Source organism: Ranitomeya variabilis, chromosome 2 (assembly GCF_051348905.1).
Source record: "Ranitomeya variabilis isolate aRanVar5 chromosome 2, aRanVar5.hap1, whole genome shotgun sequence".
NCBI classification, from domain to species: domain Eukaryota; kingdom Metazoa; phylum Chordata; class Amphibia; order Anura; family Dendrobatidae; genus Ranitomeya; species Ranitomeya variabilis.
Window position 1 is genome coordinate 254,995,287 of NC_135233.1, and position 22,955 is coordinate 255,018,241.

Genomic DNA, 22,955 nt, shown 5'->3' on the forward strand with positions numbered 1-22,955 from the left:
ATTATTGTTAGTACAGGGGGAGCAGACATTATTGTGTTAGTACAGGGGAGCAGACATTATTGTGTTAGTACAGGGGGAGCAGACATTATTGTGTTAGTACAGGGGAGCAGACATTATTGTGTTACTACAGGGGAGCAGACATTATTGTGTTACTACAGGGGAGCAGACATTATTGTGTTAGTACAGGGGGAGCAGACATTGGTGCAGCCTCCATGTCCCCCGTCAGCAGTGACACATGGGGTGTTTAGTGCTATGGGTTAGTTACTTAGTGACCGCCGTGGAGACCCCCATCTCTGGCAGACCCCTGAATGACTCTCTTATCACCATGACTACAGCTCCTGACTCACGGACGCGCGCTCTGCTCCTCACCACAACTCCCAGCGTCCTCTTCGCGGCCGTGACGTCATCACCGGCGGACGGTTCCCTCAGCAGCGGCAGCTGGACGGACTGAGAATGATGGCGGACCCGTTGAACGTCGGGGTGAACCTGGAGGCCTTCTCCCAGGCCATTCACTCTATCCAGGCCCTGCGCTCCAGCGTCACCCGGGTGTTTGACTGCCTGAAGGACGGCATGAAGAACAAGGAGAGCCAGGAGGCCCGGGAGAGAGCCTTCATCAGCGACTTCCAGGACAACCTGCACTGCGTCAACCGGGACCTCAAGTACGGGCTGATGTAGAACTACACCTCCCGGCGTGCCCTGTCAGGGTTCAGCATCTGTTTCCGTATTTCTGCTTGCTGCCAGGGAATGCAGCAACTGTGACACATGGCTTCTCACAGCTGAGGTTTTGTTACAGTGTGCAGTCTGTCTCCCTGCTGAACAGAGAGTCTGTTACAATGTGTCAGTGCACCACACAGCGGATTGTCCAGACTAGTGGGCTGTCACAAACCCTCAGAAGCGCGGGGTCCATGTGCTCTCAGTGACTGGGAACATTGGCTTGGCTGCAGCCCTGTCCTGATCACAGCTGAGGGTTCGTTCCCGTGTACCCCGTCATCACATGTCTCTGCTGTACTGCTGATGGTTCGTTACAGTGTCCCGGCCTGGAATGCATAGAGGATTGTCTGCAGCAAACCCTCAGCGGTGGGTGTTAGGGCAGTACTGGTGTTATTCTTTCCTGTAATTGCACCTTCTTGCAGTCAGTGAATAGGAACAATCGCATGTACATCCAGAGATTGAAGAAACCTCTACAGACCTCCTCTTCTTCCTCACAGCTGAGGGTTTGGTGCCAGTGTACGGTACAGGTCAAAGGTTGCTTATGTGCTGCTAGTTTGTTATAATGTATCAGTCCACAGTCCACAGTAAAGGATTGTACAGACTGGATACATTTGTAACAAACCCTCTACTGTGAGATGCATTAGATCTGGACAGGTTTTCTGGGTTTAAACAAAACCTTTTTGCTGTTCAGTTTATATCCTGAGGCTACAGCTTGTCCCGACCTAATACTTGTCGTAGCTGGGCGTTTGTTACAGTGTATACAGTTAGCACACGTGCTGATAACTTGTTACAGGGTGTCGCATGTATGGCACATCACAATGAGCTTTGTTGGTCTTGCACTGACTGGACACGGCCTGTAGGCGGCGCACTTGTAGATGCCACGTCCATAGAGTTGGCATTGATGGTTGGTGGCGGGTAAGGCTGCCGCTCAATCAGAGCGATGGGATAGTGCCCCATCACAGGAGCAGTGTGTTTTTCTGCTGCTGGATTACTTTGCTCTTCACTCTTCTTGCATTCCCCATCTCATCAGGACATATTGGGAGTTGTAGTACAACCCCAAGAGCAGCAGGTTGTGGTTGCTGATTCCTCTTTCTTTCTCTGCAGCGAACTTGAGCGACTCAGCAATTTGGTGGGAAAACCGTCTGAGAACCACCCGCTCCATAACAGCGGCCTACTGAGCCTGGACCCTGTCCATGACAAGACCCCGCTGTACAGCCAGCTGCTTCAGGCCTATAAGTGGTCAAATAAGGTAAGTAGGGGCACCCCCTCATACTGTACTGCTCTATACTGCCAACCTTACTGTCCAGCCATCGTGAGACTACAACTCCCAGTATGCCCTGACAGCTGCAGTCTGGAGTGTGTAGTCTCCCAGTTGCAGACCACTGTATTACTGCTTCATACTGGTTTTCCCGCACACTGACCCTTAGCATTATACGCAGTGGAGTTTGGAATCCATTTTACGGAGATCAGAAATGGAGTGTATTAGTAAATGTGCCGGGGCGCTATATTCCTATCCCCTGGCTTCTATTGCTTAGAAGCGGGGGCCCGGAACTTACTTTTCATGTTAATTAGGGACCTCAGTAGTTGTTTTCATATTGATCGTGCCAGGTCTCAGTTATATCTGTTCCTGGAAAAAGCTGGGTGGTGCCAGTATGTCCCTGACCTTATGTGTTACCTTCTCATTTTATGAAGTCTTGTTATATTCTGTATATATATCTCCTCAAACCCTCAGCTGTGAGAAGTGGAGACAAATCCTCTTGTGATACATGCGTTGTGCGGCTGAGATTAACATACCACAAATGTTAGTTCCACACCACAGATCCATTTCTGCTTTGACCTGGTACATTTTTTACCCACTTTGTTGTTACCAGGACTGTGGAGTCGAAAGTCAGGGAAATTGAGGAGTCGGAGGTGGTGGTTTGACTTACAGACTCCACAGCCCTGGCTGTTAGTTATACACGGCTGGTTTTCTGCCACAAAATCTGAACAGTTAATCCACATTGTATCCACCAAACCAAAAGGTTTTTAAATTTTTAAACTGCAGAATATGAAGAAGAAAAGTTCAAGTCTTTGACACAAGCCGTGATCCTGAAAATGGTGATACGTTGACCCTTCAAGTAATTTTGGGTTTTGTGAAGCTCCTTCATTGTTTTGGTGAACTGGCCATTCAAATAGGCTGTATATTTATGCCCAGTGGGGTCTGACCACCTGAGCCTCCAGGCACTGCGCTGGACTGCTACCTATGGGCTTCACATGTTAGATCTGACTGTAGAGCACACATGCATCTCTCCTTTAGGACATTTCTGGCATATACACATGTCTCGTAAGTGGGGAGAATGGGGCCCCCTGGCATTCACTGGTAAAATGTGTGGGGAGCTGGCTGTAGACATCTGCGCTGCTCTCTCCGATCTTGTCTATTGGCATTAGAGAGACAGAGAGTAAAGCAAGTGACCTCTCTTGCCAAGTTGGGACTCCATATATTCAGTGGCTGTAATGGGAAAACTTCCCTACAAATATAACCCCGATAGTGGACTTACTAATGGCAGACAGCTTTGTTATAATGGTGAGTGGCGGGCCAGTAGATATTATTGTGCCCTGTATCAGCTGCCTGTTAGTGCCTCCTCTGCTGTTCCTGTTTGCAGCCGTTTTCCATCGTCTGGGACTTCGGAGACGGATATTTTATTTTTTTTATTTTTTTTGCTTACTGCAGTAATCTGCTGAAATGAGAAGGTGATTGATTTATTAGAGGCCTCGCGCGGCAGCACAGACATTCATCTTCATACATTCTTCTATCATTTTCCAATCTCTCAAAAGTCTAAATTGAAATTTTCCCTTTTTTTTAAACGGAGATTTTTTTTTTCTTAACTTTTCTCCACTGGTGTGGATCAGTTTGGGGCGTCTAGACACTTGATATTTTAAGCTGCATATATCAGGAGACGATGAGAGCCTGACACCCACTCATTACTGCCGGATCCAGAAATGTGCAGATATTAATTGATCATCAGTTCTTCTCTTCACCGCAAGATTAAAGTCTTGTTTTACTAATCGCTGCAGTATCTCGGTCATGGGGTCTGTATGTCTCACAACTACCCCCCCAAACTCATAAGACCACCATTTGCTTTTGTTTTTTTTAAACACAGAACATGACAGCTTGCCAAACCTGCATCACTTGCATCTTGGGTGCACGACAGCCCGAGCAGGCAAAAGTATATCAGCAGAAGAAGTTTGCATTTAGTTTTCCTAGGTTCAGTGCTTTATTGGAAATCTATGTGCACAAATGACATGTAGTATGGTTTTTAATATATCTTGCTTGTTTAGGAATGTCATTCCTTAATCATAGATGTTTTACTCATACAAAAAATCCCTGTTTAAAAAGGTTTTTCAAACCATCCTGCCTCTTCTGCATACTTTTTGTAATTGGAGTATGTGGCAGTGGCAGTCTGGTTTGATTATTTTTTTTAGTACGTGCAAAACCTCTATGATTAAGGAATGATATTCCGAAATAAGTAAGATGTATTGAAGACCGCACTGTGTCATTCGTGCACATAGATTTCCAATAAAGTATTGAACCAAGGAAAAGGGAGCGTTGACGTCTTCTGCTGTGTGTGTGTGTAATATATATATACATATACACATACATATATAATATTTATTTATTTTCTGGTTTAATCTGACATTAAAACATGTTCCACTATTCATATGATCAAGGAGCATTCAACTGACTCTGGATTCAGCAGCTGACTTTACGGGGGACACCAAGCCTTTCCGCTGGCAGCATGGGTTGCTGTGTTAATTCTGCAGCCGCTCCTTTGAATCCATACGTTCCTGTCAATGCCGGGTCAGTGACTTTGGGTTATGGTTTGCTTTTATTTTACACACTTACTCCTCCCGTCCCCTGTTGACTGCTGCTGACTTTTGTGCCGTTTTGCACTCTCCTTTTGAAGCGGCAGCTGTTTTTTGCTGTTCTATATTTTGTTTTCCCTGCTCTTCAATAATTAATGTGCGGCCCCCAGCCCCCATTTGCTGCCTCCACCTTGTATATTTGATGAGCTGAGATAAGGGCATCTCCCGCTCCCTCCCGCTGCCCGTTCTAACATTACTGCTTGCTTGAGTAACTATGTGGCAGGCAGATAGCATGCAAGCCGGGAAAACAGGCCAATAACCCAGAGGACGCTTGTGAAGGGCGCCAGCGAGAAATGTAGAACCTGACAGCAAACTTCAGCCGCTTAACAAGCTCTCGCTCGGCGTTTGGGAGGTGTTCTTGCCCTGGATTTAGCATAATCCCTGTGTCAGCAGGTTCGGCTGCTCTGGATGCAAGCAAAGGACAGGGACCTTTCCTACAGTCCAAATATCAGGCTTGAAAAATGCTCGCCCCTGAACACCTACACGCCCACCATCACCCTAAGCTCAAAAATTCAATTAGTCTTTGCCTTGGCCCTATGGCTGCCCTCCAGACCACATCCGGAATCATTGCCCATGTTTATATGAATTTCTTGAAATCTTAAGAATCCACCTTGATTGCTGTCAGTCAGTTGAAAATAAGCCAACACAGTGGGGACCCACGGCATGGCTTGTGAATGCTGGGTGCATAATTTTACCACCAGCTCTGGACCATTGCACCATTATATTTATTGGCTGTTTTCAGGAGACGTGTCAGTCATTGTATGCATGCAAACATTTTCCATTCACTGACAGTTAGTAGAGCATGAAAATATCAGCAAACTTAAGGGGACTCAGTTTGTACAGTTATTCTTTGCTGACAAAGTCCCACAGCGCGGCCAGTCATTTATACACACCTGCTTGTTTTCTCTTTTTCTTCATCTCCTCTTCTTTGATTGACAGCTCTGGCTTCATATAGAGCAAAAGAAAGGCGGAGATGGATGGAAAACAAGAAGATGGGAAGGGGAATATAAATCAATGGCCGCACCATGGAGCGCCGAGCGCCTGTACAGAGTCTGTTTAATGCTATTCACAGATGTGGGTTTGTTACAGTTGTGAATACAGTTCAGGCAACTCCTCTGATTGTGTTACAATGAAATAGTCTGAAGACCACAGCGGATTGACCAAACTGGATCCAACTGTAACAAACCTTCATCTGTGAGAAACTACATTCCAATCTAGATGAAAGTAAAAAATGATCGCTTTTATTGACAGCAGAGATCAAGGAATTCAAACAAATTATATTATCCAGTTGACAGTTTTTCTCTGTATTATCCAAACAGTAAAAACAAAAAAAGTAAAATTAAACATCAAGATGCCCATTAATAACCGCAGGTTCCAATGAGGCCCTCAAAAGAGATCCAAGGGTCCCATAGGGACAGTTTGTGTCCCTTGTGGGAGGTTGCGAGAACTTGATACAATGCAACTTCTTCCTACTGTTCTCTTGTCCTTGTACCTCGTTTCAGTCTCTGGAGCAGCTCTTCCAGGGGAGCCATGCGCGCTCATTACGTAATTTTGTTACGGTTTATCTTCCCGTGGTAAGTTCGCCCCAGGAAAAATAATTTGCATGAACTCTCTGGTGGCTGTAGGATGGAAATGCTCGGCTGGATCCGCGGCTTATTTATGTGAAGGAGACAAGGGATTTTTTTTTTCTGACTGCACTCGCAGCTATTAAAAGAGGGAAAAAAACCAAGCAATTTATACCTTTTGCAAAAAAGTCTGAAAAAGGGGTGTTAATATTTCCGAAAAATCCATAACCAAGCACTGCATTACCCCTGATTTCATCTGTATGGGGTCTGACTTTATTTTTAATGATTTGCAATGGTGGCCTAACAAACAGGTAATGATTGCATGTGTTATGGCTGTCTAGCAGCTGCGGGGTCTCGAAAATATAATTTGAGCATGCCAAAGACACTCTGTTAGCACCTGAGTATGCATGGATAAAACCTTAACCATGCACGTTCACTCGTCACTAGTAGTGACCTCTAGTGTAACTGTGCTCACACATTGCAACCCTCAGTGTAAATGTATCCTCCCGTTGCGACCCCCAGGGTAAATTTGCCTCCCCATAGCTAACCCTAGTGTAAATGGCCACATGTAGCAACCCCCAAAGTAAATGTGTCCGCCCTTCGCCACCCCTTCCAGGGCAAATATGTTTGCCCGTTGCGACCCCCTCCCGTGTAAATGTGTCTGCCCATTGCGAACCCCCCTCCTTCCCCAGAGTAAATGTGTCCACGCGTCGCGACTCCCCCCATACTACCCCCCGCAGGGGTATATGTGTCTGCCCTTTGCCACTGTGTCTCACCCTGGATTATCTTGTGTGGGCTCATTCTCTTCATACTTGAGGATCCCGCTAAGCTGACCACGATCATTGAGTCTGATTTGTAATAAGCTGTCATTTCTGCTGATTAAATAATGGATCCCTCCTTATAAACTCATCACGTGTCTCCTCCATGAGCTGTGGATAGTAATAATCGAATCCTCGCAGGCGCCGCTGATTAATCTCATATTCTAAATATTTTATTCTTCTTTTTCCTATTAATTTATTTACCATTTCTCCTTTTTATATTTCAAAATTTTTTTCATGGCATCCATTTCTCCGATCTTTAATTTTGTGTGTTATTTCGGCTCACCAGTCGATACATTGCTATGAAGAGCTCTCACCCCTCAATAAGTTTCTATTGATCAGCTGCCTTGACTTGGTGCAAATGCAATAATAAATCTTTGTTGCACTTAAAGGGCCGGTATCCTTAAGTCTGGGACTTGGAGGTTGGTAGCCGGAGCCGATGGTGGTAGCGCTCCTCATTATCCTCAATGGGCAAAATATCTGCTGACAATATGAGCAGTGCAAGGACAATAACCCTAAATCCAGAAGATAATAATTGTAGCGGAGTATAATAAGAGCAGCAATTGATATCCTAGCACTAGAAATGAATGACATAAAGTAAGTTCCAGAATGGTAGCACAAGCCTCACAGGGGCAATTCTTTTCCTCAGTGCTCCTGTACTTCATATTGTCCCTCACATACAGCTTACCTTGGAAGCAGCGCCAAGTCAAGTCCCAGTACTTCTTGGGGATCCTATTAGAATTTAACAAACTCAACCCAACCTCTAGATCCTGACTTGGGCAGTCCTTGAGGACCAATGGTCTCTGAAAATGCGAAAGAAAGATCCACATGTCTAGGAGTTTCCTCGGGAGGGACCTCACCTCCCAAATTCCCAGACCTCACCAGCACATCATTTTCAGAACTGGGGTGACATAAGCCGGGAGATGCCCATGCAGTGTGCGACGATCCTTCAATCTTCCTCCTGTCTCCCATTGCTGGAAGAAAGGCTGAAACCATCCCTTGCAGGAGAATACCCACGGAGGAGCCCTCTCTTTCCAAAGGTTTGCAAAGTTAACTTTCAAAAAGGTGTTCACTAAGAACACCACGGGGTTCACCATGTTTAACCCCCCCCCTAGTCTCCTCATGCGGTAAGTGACCTCCCACTTGACTAGGTTCAGTCTATTCCCCCATAACATCTGGATGAACAGACTGTAGACCGGTGTCCAGAGAGGCTCTGGCAAGACACAGTCGCTGCACAGGTAGATTAGCAAGGCTAATCTACCGGTGCACAGGCCAACCCTTTCCCTCGGTCAAAGACCATTCCTTCCATTTGTCCACTCCTTAGGCGACACCTATGATTCTGCCTTCCCAGTTTTTCGGGGGGTAATCACCTTGGCCAAATTCGATGCCCAGGACTTTGGCATGTTCCCCATCTCCCAGCCAGAGACTCTCACACTTGTCCTTGTTGACCTTGGACTCTGATGCCTTCGAGTAGCTCTCCACTTCTGAGATCACCACCATTACCTCCTCTTGAGAAGAAACAAAGACTGTGACATCGTCCGCATAGGCCACTACCCTCAGGATAGCCTCTGGTGCCATCCCACCCATACTCACCCCTGCCAGCGGTCCACAGTCGACCCTTCTGAGGAAGGGATCAATCGCAAACATGGAAAGCAAAGGGCTAAGAGGGCAGCTCTGGCGGACACCAGATCCTACACCAAAGGTTGTCCAATCCACCCGTTTACCAGAGGGAAAGTCTCAGCCCCTGCGTACAAGGTCTTAAACCAGTCCACAAACCCCCCATGCAGACCATACCTCAAAAGAGTGGACCAGAGTTACTCATGGTCGACCCTATCAAAGGCTTTTGCCTGATCCAGGGTCAGCAAGAACTCCTTCCAAAGGCCCACCCTGCCTTGCTCCATGGCCTCTTGGACACCTAGAACAGCACTGAAATTGGTATGGCCAGGAATGCAATAGTGCTGAGCCTCCGAAAGGAGCCGCAGTGCAAACTTCACCAGCCTGTTGAAAAGTATCTTAGCCAAAATCTTCCTGTCCACATTGAGAAGTGCTATGGTACGCCAATTCTCAATGCATGGCGGATCTTTACCCTTTTACAAAATGATCAAAACTGACCTGCTTAATGATCTTGGCAGAGTGCCCTAAGGAAAGGCACTCCTTAAACACCTGAGTCAAGAGGGGGACTAAGGAGTCCCTAAAGGTCCTAAAGAACTCTGATGTTAAGCCATCTGGACTTTTTTTTTTTGGGTGGGGGGCCTGAGCCCATCGATCGCCAGTCTCAATTCCTCTTCTGTGATTGCTTCTGCCAAACTGCCCGGCAAGAGGTCATCCCGAGGCTTAGGAAGATCTTCAGCCAGTAAAGCAGACATCCTATCATGATCCAGTTCCCTCCTTCCCAAGAGGTGCTAGTAGTATGAACTGACGACCTCCAGAATCCCTGATCTTTTCTTTCTCAGGGATCCCTTACTGTCTATCAGCCCCGTCACTATCTTACTATTCACTGACATCTTAGGGTACTGTCACACAGTGCAATTTTGATCGCTACGACGGTACGATTCGTGACGTTCTAGCGATATCGTTACGATATCGCAGTGTCTGACACGCAGCAGCGATCAGGGACCCTGCTGAGAATCGTACGTCGTAGCAGATCGTTTGGAACTTTCTTTCGTCGCTTGATCACCCGCTGACATCGCTGGATAGTTGTGTGTGACAGCGATCCAGCGATGTGTTCGCTTGTAACCAGGGTAAACATCGTTTAACTAAGCGCAGGGCCGCGCTTAGTAACCCGATGTTTACTCTGGTTACCAGCGTAAATGTAAAAAAAACAAACAGTACATACTCACATTCCGGTGTCTGTCCTCCGGCGTCTCAGCTTTTCTGCACTGTGAGCGCCTGCCGGCCGGAAAGCGAGCACAGCGGTGACGCGGTGACGTCACCGCTCTGCTTTCCGGCTATGGTGCTTACACAGTGGAGAGAAGCAGAACGCCGGGGGACAGACACCGGAATGTAAGTATGTACGTCACCGCTGCGCTCTGCTCTCACTGTACGGCGGCACTCAGTCAGAGCAGGAAGCAGACGGCAAGGGACCTGACGGACACCGAAAGGCGAGTATGTACTGTTTGTTTTTTTTGGTAACCAGGGTAAACATCGGGTTACTAAGCGCGGCCCTGCGCTTAGTAACCCAATGTTTACCCTGGTTACCCGGGGACTTCGGCATCGCTCCAGCGCCGTGATTGCACCGTGTGACCGCAGTCTACGACGCTGGAGCGATAATCATACGACGCTGCGACGTCACGGATCGTGCCGTCGTAGCGATCAAAATTGCACTGTGTGACAGTACCCTTACAGCTTCTGTAAGATTTGGGCGAGTAGTACTTCCCGTAATCTATCTCAAAAACCAAAGATAAGTGCCTATCATACTGACACGTCTTCAAGAAGGACTTCACACTGGAGATCTCCTTGCGGCTACCTCCAGTTTGAGAGAAGATGCTCGAGTTTCCTCCTTGGGCTCTGATACAGGCGATCCCTGTTCAGGCTTCTGAGATTCGAGAGTTGAACAATCTCGCTACCCGATGTTTGAACATCTTCCACCACTCTGACTTAGTGTTACTTAGGCCCAGCAGCGGTACCTGGCTCTGTAGAAATTCCTCAAAGGACCGTCTTACAGCTTCTTCCTCAAGGAGTGACTATTTCAGCTTCCAATATCCTCTTCCCATCCGAGGAGTCTCTGTAACGTTCATAGAAAACATAATCAAACAGTGATCAGAGAACTCCACAACCGACCACGGTGAAGAGACGGGCTCCTCCTTCAAATAAAACCTGTCTATTCTAGATCAGCACTAACTACCTCTAAAAAGAAAAAAAAAAAGAAAAGTGAATTCCGTGTGGCCTGTGTTGTGCCGGATGTAAACATCCACCAGGCGTGCCTCACTTACTATCCTGTTTAGCGTGACAGTCGTAAGCCTGCCGGTCTTCGGAACCTCTTCTCTCACAAGGTCTTGTGACATTGTTGAAATTCCCCTTCAAAGACCACCTGTCGTCTCGAAAATAAAAAAAGGTTTGATCTTCATGAAGAGACATTTTCGGTCCCACTTGGACTGGGGACCATAGATGTTAAAGAGCCGAAGCTCATGTTTCCCCATGGAGACATCTAGGATCAAGCATCTCCCCATTTCTAATTCGATTAATTGCCTGCATTCAACAGCTTCGGTCTTAAAAAGGACCGTCACCCATGCTCATGCCTCCACTCACACCTTGCTTTAATCATGGTTGATATGTCAGTCAACCTTATCTCCTGCCAAAACAAAATGTTGGAGTCAAGTTGGCCAAGAAAATGAAAGGCCGTGTACCTTGCCGCTTCTGACTTTACGCTGGAAACATTAATGGTTGCCAGCATCAACGAGATGGGTGCCGCCATCATGATTGATTGAATTAGATAGCCTTTTTCTTCACACCCCCCAACACTTTCACCCTCTTCCTCTGACAATGATGAGTTTTTAGTGCACGTAAGACAAACTGACTCATCCATTCTCTCCTTACATCCATTCTGGCCCTTGTCTGGTGGTCCTGTTTTTAGCACCCCCTGTCCCTAGAGGGCCTTTTGTTTGCCCCCGAGAAGAAGGCTCAGCAACCTCCTGAGCCCCAACAACCATGTCCGCAACCTCCGGCCATGGGTATCCGTCCTCTCCCTCTGGAGTGGAGTCCTGGAGGGCCCAAAACTGGTTTGCAGAGACAAACCAGAGGGGGGGCGGCTGGACCTTCCAATGGCCCCTGGATCAAGGCTTGAGAGTCAGTCCTCCCATTCAAGTCTCTTGACTTCCTCACTCAATTTGCTGTTTGTAGGATCCTCAACTACAAGTGAAGTACTCGAGTCAGAGTTGAGGGACATTGTTCCCTGCCCCTGTTCCAATGGTGCTGCTCCTGCTGCCTGATTTTGGATGGTGGCAGCTTGCTCCTCACCCGTTCCCTGCCTCCTCCACCCCTACTGGTTCCTTAACCGGCAAGATTAGTCTCTCCTTTTGCCTGTCCCGCACTCGCCGCTTTCAAGACCGCATTGGCAAAGGAACGCAGAAAGCGACTGAACGGGTGACCGAGGTTACCACAAAAGTTACACCTAATCCTGCCACAGGTAGCAGCGAGATGACCAATGTCCCCACACAGTGCGCAATTCTGTGTGGTACACTGCGCACTAAAGTGTGTGGGGCTGCCGCACCTGTGACAAACCTTAGGCTGCCCCCTGAAGAAAATAAAGATCTTGTCCCTCCCCAAAAATGTTGAGGGAGGGATATGGGTAACGGTGTTTTCTGAAACCTTCAATTTTATCATGAGGGTCCAGGCCCCTGACCAGATACCATGTCATCACGGGTCTTCTCATGAATATCGACGATGTTGCGGTATCGACCAACCCAGGTGGAGATGTCCATACAGGAAAGTGACTCGCTAGTGGTCAAAACGGTCACCTTCCTGACTTAGTTCTGACGTGATATTGCAAGAGGAAAGAAACTCTGCCGCCCTTCAGGGTGACCCCGAGCCAGCTCATGGCAAGACCAGAACAGATCAAGGCCCTCCGGTCTCATGAAGCTGACATCGAAGTAGGCGTCCCATAGGGATGGAGCAAGGCAAAGATGTCATATGCCGCAAAGCCCATTCCCAGCAGTAGCTCAGCAACCTTCGACCGATCAGGGCAGGCATCCTTACTTACCCACTGAATACGGGCTACATTCCTACTGTTACTCCTTTGCCCTGGTGTCGGCAGAGACCAGACAGTCTCTGCCCCTCTATCTTGGAAGGCTGAAAGACCATGTCTCGATCCAGAAAGACCAACCTCCCTCCCCTCTACGTTGATGAAACTCTCCCCTTTCCTCAGGGTGTCCAGGAAGCTCTGCTACAAGTCACCATCCACAGGGCAACCAGACAAGGGCTCACTACTATCCCCAGCAGTGACAGCTCCTGAATAGCTTAGGGCTGAAGCCCCCGCCACCGCTGGAGGATCAGTGGGACCATTAACGACTTCCTCTCCACCAACACCAGGGCTGCTGTCCTCATTCACTCCACTGCTATGCCCATCACTCTATCCACTACTATGCCCACCACTCTATCCACTACTATGCCCACCACTCTATCCACTACTATGCCCACCACTCTATCCACTACTATGCCCACCACTCTATCCACTACTATGCCCACCACTCTATCCACTACTATGCCCACCACTCTATCCACTACTATGCCCACCACTCTATCCACTACTATGCCCACCACTCTATCCACTACTATGCCCACCACTCTATCCACTACTATGCCCACCACTCTATCCACTACTATGCCCACCACTCTATCCACTACTATGCCCACCACTCTATCCACTACTATGCCCACCACTCTATCCACTACTATGCCCACCACTCTATCCACTACTATGCCCACCACTCTATCCACTACTATGCCCACCACTCTATCCACTACTATGCCCACCACTCTATCCACTACTATGCCCACCACTCTATCCACTACTATGCCCACCACTCTATCCACTACTATGCCCACCACTCTATCCACTACTATGCCCACCACTCTATCCACTACTATGCCCACCACTCTATCCACTACTATGCCCACCACTCTATCCACTACTATGCCCACCACTCTATCCACTACTATGCCCACCACTCTATCCACTACTATGCCCACCACTCTATCCACTACTATGCCCACCACTCTATCCACTACTATGCCCACCACTCTATCCACTACTATGCCCACCACTCTATCCACTACTATGCCCACCACTCTATCCACTACTATGCCCACCACTCTATCCACTACTATGCCCACCACTCTATCCACTACTATGCCCACCACTCTATCCACTACTATGCCCACCACTCTATCCACTACTATGCCCACCACTCTATCCACTACTATGCCCACCACTCTATCCACTACTATGCCCACCACTCTATCCACTACTATGCCCACCACTCTATCCACTACTATGCCCACCACTCTATCCACTACTATGCCCACCACTCTATCCACTACTATGCCCACCACTCTATCCACTACTATGCCCACCACTCTATCCACTACTATGCCCACCACTCTATCCACTACTATGCCCACCACTCTATCCACTACTATGCCCACCACTCTATCCACTACTATGCCCACCACTCTATCCACTACTATGCCCACCACTCTATCCACTACTATGCCCACCACTCTATCCACTACTATGCCCACCACTCTATCCACTACTATGCCCACCACTCTATCCACTACTATGCCCACCACTCTATCCACTACTATGCCCACCACTCTATCCACTACTATGCCCACCACTCTATCCACTACTATGCCCACCACTCTATCCACTACTATGCCCACCACTCTATCCACTACTATGCCCACCACTCTATCCACTACTATGCCCACCACTCTATCCACTACTATGCCCACCACTCTATCCACTACTATGCCCACCACTCTATCCACTACTATGCCCACCACTCTATCCACTACTATGCCCACCACTCTATCCACTACTATGCCCACCACTCTATCCACTACTATGCCCACCACTCTATCCACTACTATGCCCACCACTCTATCCACTACTATGCCCACCACTCTATCCACTACTATGCCCACCACTCTATCCACTACTATGCCCACCACTCTATCCACTACTATGCCCACCACTCTATCCACTACTATGCCCACCACTCTATCCACTACTATGCCCACCACTCTATCCACTACTATGCCCACCACTCTATCCACTACTATGCCCACCACTCTATCCACTACTATGCCCACCACTCTATCCACTACTATGCCCACCACTCTATCCACTACTATGCCCACCACTCTATCCACTACTATGCCCACCACTCTATCCACTACTATGCCCACCACTCTATCCACTACTATGCCCACCACTCTATCCACTACTATGCCCACCACTCTATCCACTACTATGCCCACCACTCTATCCACTACTATGCCCACCACTCTATCCACTACTATGCCCACCACTCTATCCACTACTATGCCCACCACTCTATCCACTACTATGCCCACCACTCTATCCACTACTATGCCCACCACTCTATCCACTACTATGCCCACCACTCTATCCACTACTATGCCCACCACTCTATCCACTACTATGCCCACCACTCTATCCACTACTATGCCCACCACTCTATCCACTACTATGCCCACCACTCTATCCACTACTATGCCCACCACTCTATCCACTACTATGCCCACCACTCTATCCACTACTATGCCCACCACTCTATCCACTACTATGCCCACCACTCTATCCACTACTATGCCCACCACTCTATCCACTACTATGCCCACCACTCTATCCACTACTATGCCCACCACTCTATCCACTACTATGCCCACCACTCACTCCACTACTACGCCCACCACCCACTCCACTACTACGCCCATCATTTTCTGCACAGCTTCTTTCAATCCCCTTACCATTACTGCCACCTCCCGTCACCCCATTACTACTATTCTCACCACCATTTGTTCCACTGTTGTCTGCACCTTCCACAGTCACATCCATTCCTTCCTCCCTTGTGTCTGGTGTCTTCAATCACACCTGCTGGACCGAGGGAGGGGTGCAGCACCACACCCGCTTTCTTTGGTTCAGTGCTGACTTTCTGCTGTGACCTTGGAGCGCCCTTCCCCCTATTGTCCTGAGCAGAATGTTTGTTAGCCGCCTGCCTTGTAGCCACAGACTATGGGGGTATAGTGTCCTGTTTGGGCGCTGGGGCACACTGCCCCCCTGTCACAGCAGTGGCTGTTTTATTTTTTCCTTGCTGCTTTTCTGCAGTAACATTCTTGACACGCGGCTCCCCTGTCCCAGCCACGTGCCTCTTCTCCTCTATTGAGGCGCACTGCGACCCTGTCACAACAGTGCGCCCCCCTTTTGCCATGACATGCTCCTCGGCCCAGCCCTCTGCAGCCTCGGTGTCGGCTGGCTCAGCCGCAGTGGGCAGAGATGGAGTCTGCACACACCGTCCCCTACTCGCTATGGCGTGGACATCCTTTTCGCTCTCGGCCCCGGTGATAACCGCAGGGAGGGAAACTTCACAGCATCCCCTATGTCCGGCGCCGTGAGTACCTCTACAGCCTCTAGCCCTGCACTGTTCCCCACACAGATGGCAGCATCGATGGATGTCGTCCTCCTCTCCCCACCTTGTCTATGCCCCGGATCTACTGCAGGGCTCTTGCCTTTAGATTTGGTGGGGTTTACACAGGAGGTGGTAGGTGTAACATCATACTTTGGTATATACTTTTAACTCGCCATCCCCCCCCCCGTGCAGTCTCCTTAGTCTTTCCTCTTTTTGGTGTCCTCCACTGGTTCGTATTCCCCAAAAGAAAACCTATTCAGGTCCACAGGAGACTCCAGCTCTTGGAATTCTCTCAGCATACCGCACTCTTCCTCCTCATCCTCACGCAACACTTTGGCTCCTGCTGTGGGAGTCCACTGCCGTGCTTGGAGGCCGCTTCCTTGTTAGCTTTGCGACTCGCTCTCCCAGCTTGTTCCAGCACGTGGGACTCCTGTCACAACTTCGTCCTCCTTGAGTTCTTAAACCTCTCCAAGAAGGGACCTGTGCTTTTGTCAATTCCCTCTCGGAGGAGCACTAACCGGACCACCTCATCTCTGAGGGCTTTAAACCTCTGGAAGGTTACTGGTCTTACCTTGTTGGAGGCACAGGTGTTCAGGACCCCCGGGCCTCCCACAGCTCCTCCTTCAGCCGAGGTAGTGCTTTGCCGGCATCCTTGTACTCGCGCAACATGGAGACGACTGGGGAGGAGAATGAACTTGTGGACTCGCTGGCTCTCATCTCCCTCCAGGAACTGTCTGGGCTCTTCTGGGGCCTGGAGTTTCCCTGTCTCCCTCTTTGGGTAGACGATGAGCCGTCTCGGGGTTAGAGTAGGTGGGTACACTTTCTCACCCGTCTTGACCTCCTCACTCCCTTCTGAGGCAGTTGCCGCCACTGCTGCTCCCTGTCTCCCGTCGGCATAAACTGGGAAACCATGCTGGCCTGCCAGGAAGCCTGCATCTCCCTGGAGAGAAGAGAGGCAGACTCTGGTCCTCCTCCTGGAAGTCCTGGAGCTCATGAGACAGGTGCTGCTCCTAGCAGGAAGTAACTGATTGTAGTCATCTGTCCTACAGTCACCTCTCCCCAGTAATGGCTGATAACAGAGAGTAATCATTTTTATTCTCCTACATGGTGAGACTAATCCTGGTGCCCCTTGCACACCCTTGAGGACTTACATTGAAGCCCCCTCTCCTGTCCCCCATTCTTCTTTTCCTACACAGAACTTTCCCTATTGTCCTTCTTTCTGACTTCAGCCTTGGCCGTGGACCGCCATCAGGGCTCGTATCCAAACACTTCTCTTGAGATTTCCTCACAGGAGAGAGGGGAGCAAAACTGTCTCAACCTGAGTGTGCGGCGGTGAGAGTGCGAGCAGGGGACACGCCTGGGCTGCCGCTGGCTGACAACGGTCAAGAGATGCTAATTACGTTGTCAACACTCACGGCAGCGCTTCACGGCAAATCTTTCCCGCCTCTCAGGATGTGCACTTATGTCTGCAGGTATGGTGGGGGAGGGGCACCTCTGCTGCTCTGTAATAAACCTCCGAAACATTATATGCAGAATTGTAAAATCTAAAGCGAGTTCTCCAGATGCAGCCTGCAGTGTAGAGAATGGAGGTTTTCATTGTGGTTGTACAGCCAGGCTCATTTACAAGTCTCTACTGTTATTTTTTTTATTTATATTAAATGGCCGTTAGTGACCCTGCTCTTCGGTCTCGCTACGTGTGGAGGGTTGTGAGGACCCCATTCTGCTAGTCTTCCATAGGGCCAATTCCCTGCACAGACATGTATTAGGACTGGTAGTATATAATCACATTACTGCTCCAATAGAGGTCCACGGCCAAACCTCAGCACCATAGGGGTCTGCTCTGGACCCCCATTCAGTGGAAGAGGGTATTATACAGGTCCTTCTCAAAAAATTAGCATATAGTGTAAAATTTCATTATTTACCATAATGTAATGATTACAATTAAACTTTCATATATTATAGATTCATTATCCACCAACTGAAATTTGTCAGGTCTTTTATTGTTTTAATACTGATGATTTTGGCATACAACTCCTGATAACCCAAAAAACCTGTCTCAATAAATTAGCATATTTCACCCGTCCAATCAAATAAAAGTGTTTTTTAATAACAAACAAAAAAACCATCAAATAATAATGTTCAGTTATGCACTCAATACTTGGTCGGGAATCCTTTGGCAGAAATGACTGCTTCAATGCGGCGTGGCATGGAGGCAATCAGCCTGTGACACTGCTGAGATGTTATGGAGGCCCAGGATGCTTCAATAGCGGCCTTAAGCTCATCCAGAGTGTTGGGTCTTGCGTCTCTCAACTTTCTCTTCACAATATCCCACAGATTCTCTATGGGGTTCAGGTCAGGAGAGTTGGCAGGCCAATTGAGCACAGTAATACCATGGTCAGTAAACCATTTACCAGTGGTTTTGGCACTGTGAGCAGGTGCCAGGTCGTGCTGAAAAATGAAATCTTCATCTCCATAAAGCATTTCAGCCGATGGAAGCATGAAGTGCTCCAAAATCTCCTGATAGCTAGCTGCATTGACCCTGCCCTTGATGAAACACAGTGGACCAACACCAGCAGCTGACATGGCAACGCACACCATCACTGACTGTGGGTACTTGACACTGGACTTCAGGCATTTTGACATTTCCTTCTCCCTAGTCTTCCTCCAGACTCTGGCACCTTGATTTCCGAATGACATGCAAAATTTGCTTTCATCAGAAAAAAGTACTTGGGACCACTTAGCAACAGTCCAGTGCTGCTTCTCTGTAGCCCAGGTCAGGCGCTTCTGCCGCTGTTTATGGTTCAAAAGTGGCTTGACCTGGGGAAATGCTGAAATGCTTTATGGAGATGAAGATTTCATTTTTCAGCACGACCTGGCACCTGCTCACAGTGCCAAAACCACTGGTAAATGGTTTACTGACCATGGTATTACTGTGCTCAATTGGCCTGCCAACTCTCCTGACCTGAACCCCATAGAGAATCTGTGGGATATTGTGAAGAGAAAGTTGAGAGACGCAAGACCCAACACTCTGGATGAGCTTAAGGCCGCTATTGAAGCATCCTGGGCCTCCATAACATCTCAGCAGTGTCACAGGCTGATTGCCTCCATGCCACGCCGCATTGAAGCAGTCATTTCTGCCAAAGGATTCCCGACCAAGTATTGAGTGCATAACTGAACATTATTATTTGATGGTTTTTTTGTTTGTTATTAAAAAACACTTTTATTTGATTGGATGGGTGAAATATGCTAATTTATTGAGACAGGTTTTTTGGGTTATCAGGAGTTGTATGCCAAAATCATCAGTATTAAAACAATAAAAGACCGGACAAATTTCAGTTGGTGGATAATGAATCTATAATATATGAAAGTTTAATTGTAATCATTACATTATGGTAAATAATGAAATTTTACACTATATGCTAATTTTTTGAGAAGGACCTGTACCTCCGTGGTGCTCCTGGGCCTGAGCCCAAGCTTTCCTGAGCTGCCTCATTGGTTTGGATGTGATTAGAGTGTGATCTTTTTGCACTGGGATTTTCATGGATGGACCATTGGGTTAGTCTGTGATTCCCAATATTGTTACCAGTGCCCCTGGCCTTAATGAACCTCTCCGAACATCACTATGAATGTTTTTTTTTTAAATGGTTTTCCTCGCTTTCCCGGAAACTTTTGGTGTTTTCCCTGCAGGCTGCGCTGAAATCCGTTTAATCTACTGAACCGCATATAAAATATTTACTAATTCATTCCAGGATTAGATTAATTTCTCAGCCGCTGTTGATAATCAGCCGTTTAACAAATAAAAGCGCGGCTGTCTGGGCGGTGGATGAAACGGATGCTAATTACGCGTCGTGTCCCTCCCGATGGGGGCCGCTTCTACCTGAAATGATTTTTTTTTCCTTTTTTTTTTTTTTTTTTTTATTTCATCTTCAAGTCAAGAAAAGACACTAAAAAACCCTTCACCACCCCCCATCTACCCTCCTGTATCTGCTCGCTCTCTCCCGCTCCACCAAAAAAAGTTTATTTCAAGCAAGAGTATGCTCAGCACCCAACACCATCTGTTCAGGCGGCTTACATAAGTTTTTCTATACGGAGGGGGATGGCGGCAAAGAGCATCCTCATGTTCAGGAAATGCGCCTCTATGGAGGACATTCATGTTTGTAGGGAATTGCATTGCGAGCGACTGCCTTTTGTCATCATAGAGAATAGTGAGGTTATATTGTCATTTGTAGCTGCCTGGACTCTGAGAACGGTCTGTCTGGGGTGGATTGGTGCATACATTACTATGGCTGCATTGTGGAATTTGCTCCACAGTGAGTGATTCTGATATCGGGAATTGCTTAGAATGTGATTCCATAAATGTAATGAATTTGAGGCTGAAGCTTTGCTTTAGAGTGGTGTTATCATTGGCAGATAATCTTAACAGCTGAGGGTTTGTTGCAATGTATCCAGTCTAAACAATCCTCTGTGAGATCAGCACAAATGTCTCTCCTGTCCGGCTGACATCTGTTACCCATATTGATGTCACCCTGGCATCTATGTAAAGTACTATTCATTGCTTGCATTGAGAAACACGTGATGGTGTCTCTGCAGCTTACTTTACATGCGTTTGCATATTTCCCATAAGGGATGGGGGCAGTGTTCTGGATCACTGCGTTGAGAAACACGTGATGGTGTCTCCGCAGTGTTGGATGTTTTGGTCTCCCCAAGGTCATTCATCTGTTCCTTCATACCCTGGCATCTATGACCTGTGGATTTGGTAGCATGGCATATCTTACCCATGTAAGCATCATCCTGGCATCTATAACCCTAATGTCTGTGCCAGATTGGCATCTCTAACCCATTTAGATTATTTCCTCACATATATGACATAAGTAGGTACAATGCTGGCCTCTATGACACAAGTAGGTACAATGCTGGCCTCTATGACACATGCAGGTGCAATGTCGGCCTCTATGACACATGCAGGTGCAATGTCTGCCTCTATGACACATGCAGGTGCAATGTTGGCCTCTATGACACATGCAGGTGCAATGTTGGCCTCTATGACACATGCAGGTGCCATGCCAGCCTCTGACACATGCAGGTGCAATGTCGGCCTCTGACACATGCTGGTGCAATGTCGGCCTCTATGACACATGCAGGTGCAATGTCGGTCTCTATGACACATGCAGGTGCCATGCCGCCATCTATGATCCATGCAGGTGCCATGCCGCCATCTATGACACATGCAGGTGCCATGCCGCCATCTATGATCCATACAGGTGCAATGCGAGCATGTATGACCCATATAGGTGCCATGCTGCCTCCTATGACACATGAGCATCACCGTGTATCTGATCACTAAGGTACATACTCAGAGTTGTGATGTCACAGTTTATTGCTACCTCTCCAGTGAGGCCCAAGCTGATCCGGGCAGTGCTCTGGGCTTTTACCCCAAGCCCCATACCACCCTGGCGGGTGTTGTGTCGATCCTCTGTAGGGATGTTTTATTACACTGCGCTGCACCATCAATCGTTTCTAGTTACCGGGAGCGATCTCCATAAATCTTCACGGTCAATTGAGCGTGGACGGGTTCCATGTAGCCATTTCACTGACTATTATGCCTGGGAGGGAGCGTAGCTCTGTGCCAAGAATGATGTTAATGCAACAGACGTGCCAGCCTATAAATTGACACCTGCAGCTCCAGACCAAATTGATGGCGGCGATGGTTATTTGTGTATTTCTATTCCTCACTGTTCTCAAGATCTCTGCTTGTTGTTAGTGAATGGAAACATTCTTGCTTTTATCAATCACTCTCTGTTGTCAGCCATTACTGGGCAGAGGCTAACTGTAGTGTTCATTATTGGCATGGATGATAGGCAATGTAGATCCCTTTGTGTCCCCATGACACATATTCTTGTCATACGTCCCCGCTCTTTCCATTCATTCCCCTCTTATTACTCTTCGGCACTATTGTAAGCTTCTCGCACAGACAGCTATTTCTGTAACTTCCCATAAATAAATGGATCGGTCCCCACCAGCGAGCGCTTCCAGATTTTCGGGGTCACTGCGGGTTGGAGGAAAGCGCCAGCTGACGTTTCGAGGTTCCCTCAGATCTGTGCTGCCTCCTGCCCGCTCCGCTCCTCGCCTAGTTATCTTCTGCTGGAGGTCGGCCGGGAGCCCCCGCTCCGCAGCTGAAGGGTTCGTTACTGAAATAGAAATTATCAGGGCCAGAGATTAAAATGAAGATGCTTCTAATCATCCTGCGGGGGAAAAAAAAAACTTTGTTCTATCTCTCCCTTCTTTTCCAATCCACCCCTGCAACTGGCGCGTCCTGCGCTGGTAACGGGGAGCGCATCTCATTACCAGGCACATACAAAGCGAGGTCAGGATAATGAGGCGCATTGTGGGGGTGTATCCTTAGATGAGCGAGGTGTCTCTGCCCCCCACCACCCTTATCTCTGCGTCTGCCATAGAGGAGGAACATTTAAAGGGAACTTACTTGGTAATGCAAATATCTCCCCCACAGTTGCATCCCATTAATGCCGGGGAGCTAAAATCTATGGAGCTGTTTGTCGTGGTCAGCTGCGACTTTCTGTGCTGTATACCATGGGTCTATGTATGTTTGACCCCTGAGATCAGGCTGTAGTCCCCCACCCTTGTCTGCAGAGCTGACACTCACATCTGCGGTAATAGTTACCACCCATCATCCAGTCACTATCTGCTCTCACGTCCGCTCTGCCCCATGGCATTGAAAGGGTTACTATTGATAACCTGCATCCGGGAGAGGGTCTTACTCGCAAACAGCAGGGATAGTGATTTCT

At 48.1% G+C, this 22,955-nt stretch overlaps 1 protein-coding gene across 1 annotated transcript in view; it reads left to right on the forward strand.

Annotated features, from left to right (window-relative positions):
• The first annotated feature begins 376 nt into the window (after nt 1-376).
• Nucleotides 377-22,955, forward strand: part of MED27 (mediator complex subunit 27) — a 170,450-nt gene continuing 147,871 nt past the window's right edge. The window contains exons 1-2 of the mRNA XM_077284721.1: nt 377-659; nt 1,816-1,960. Of these exons, the coding sequence (XP_077140836.1) occupies nt 454-659; nt 1,816-1,960 (351 nt within the window). The 5' untranslated portion in view covers nt 377-453. The remainder of the gene's footprint in view (nt 660-1,815; nt 1,961-22,955) is intronic.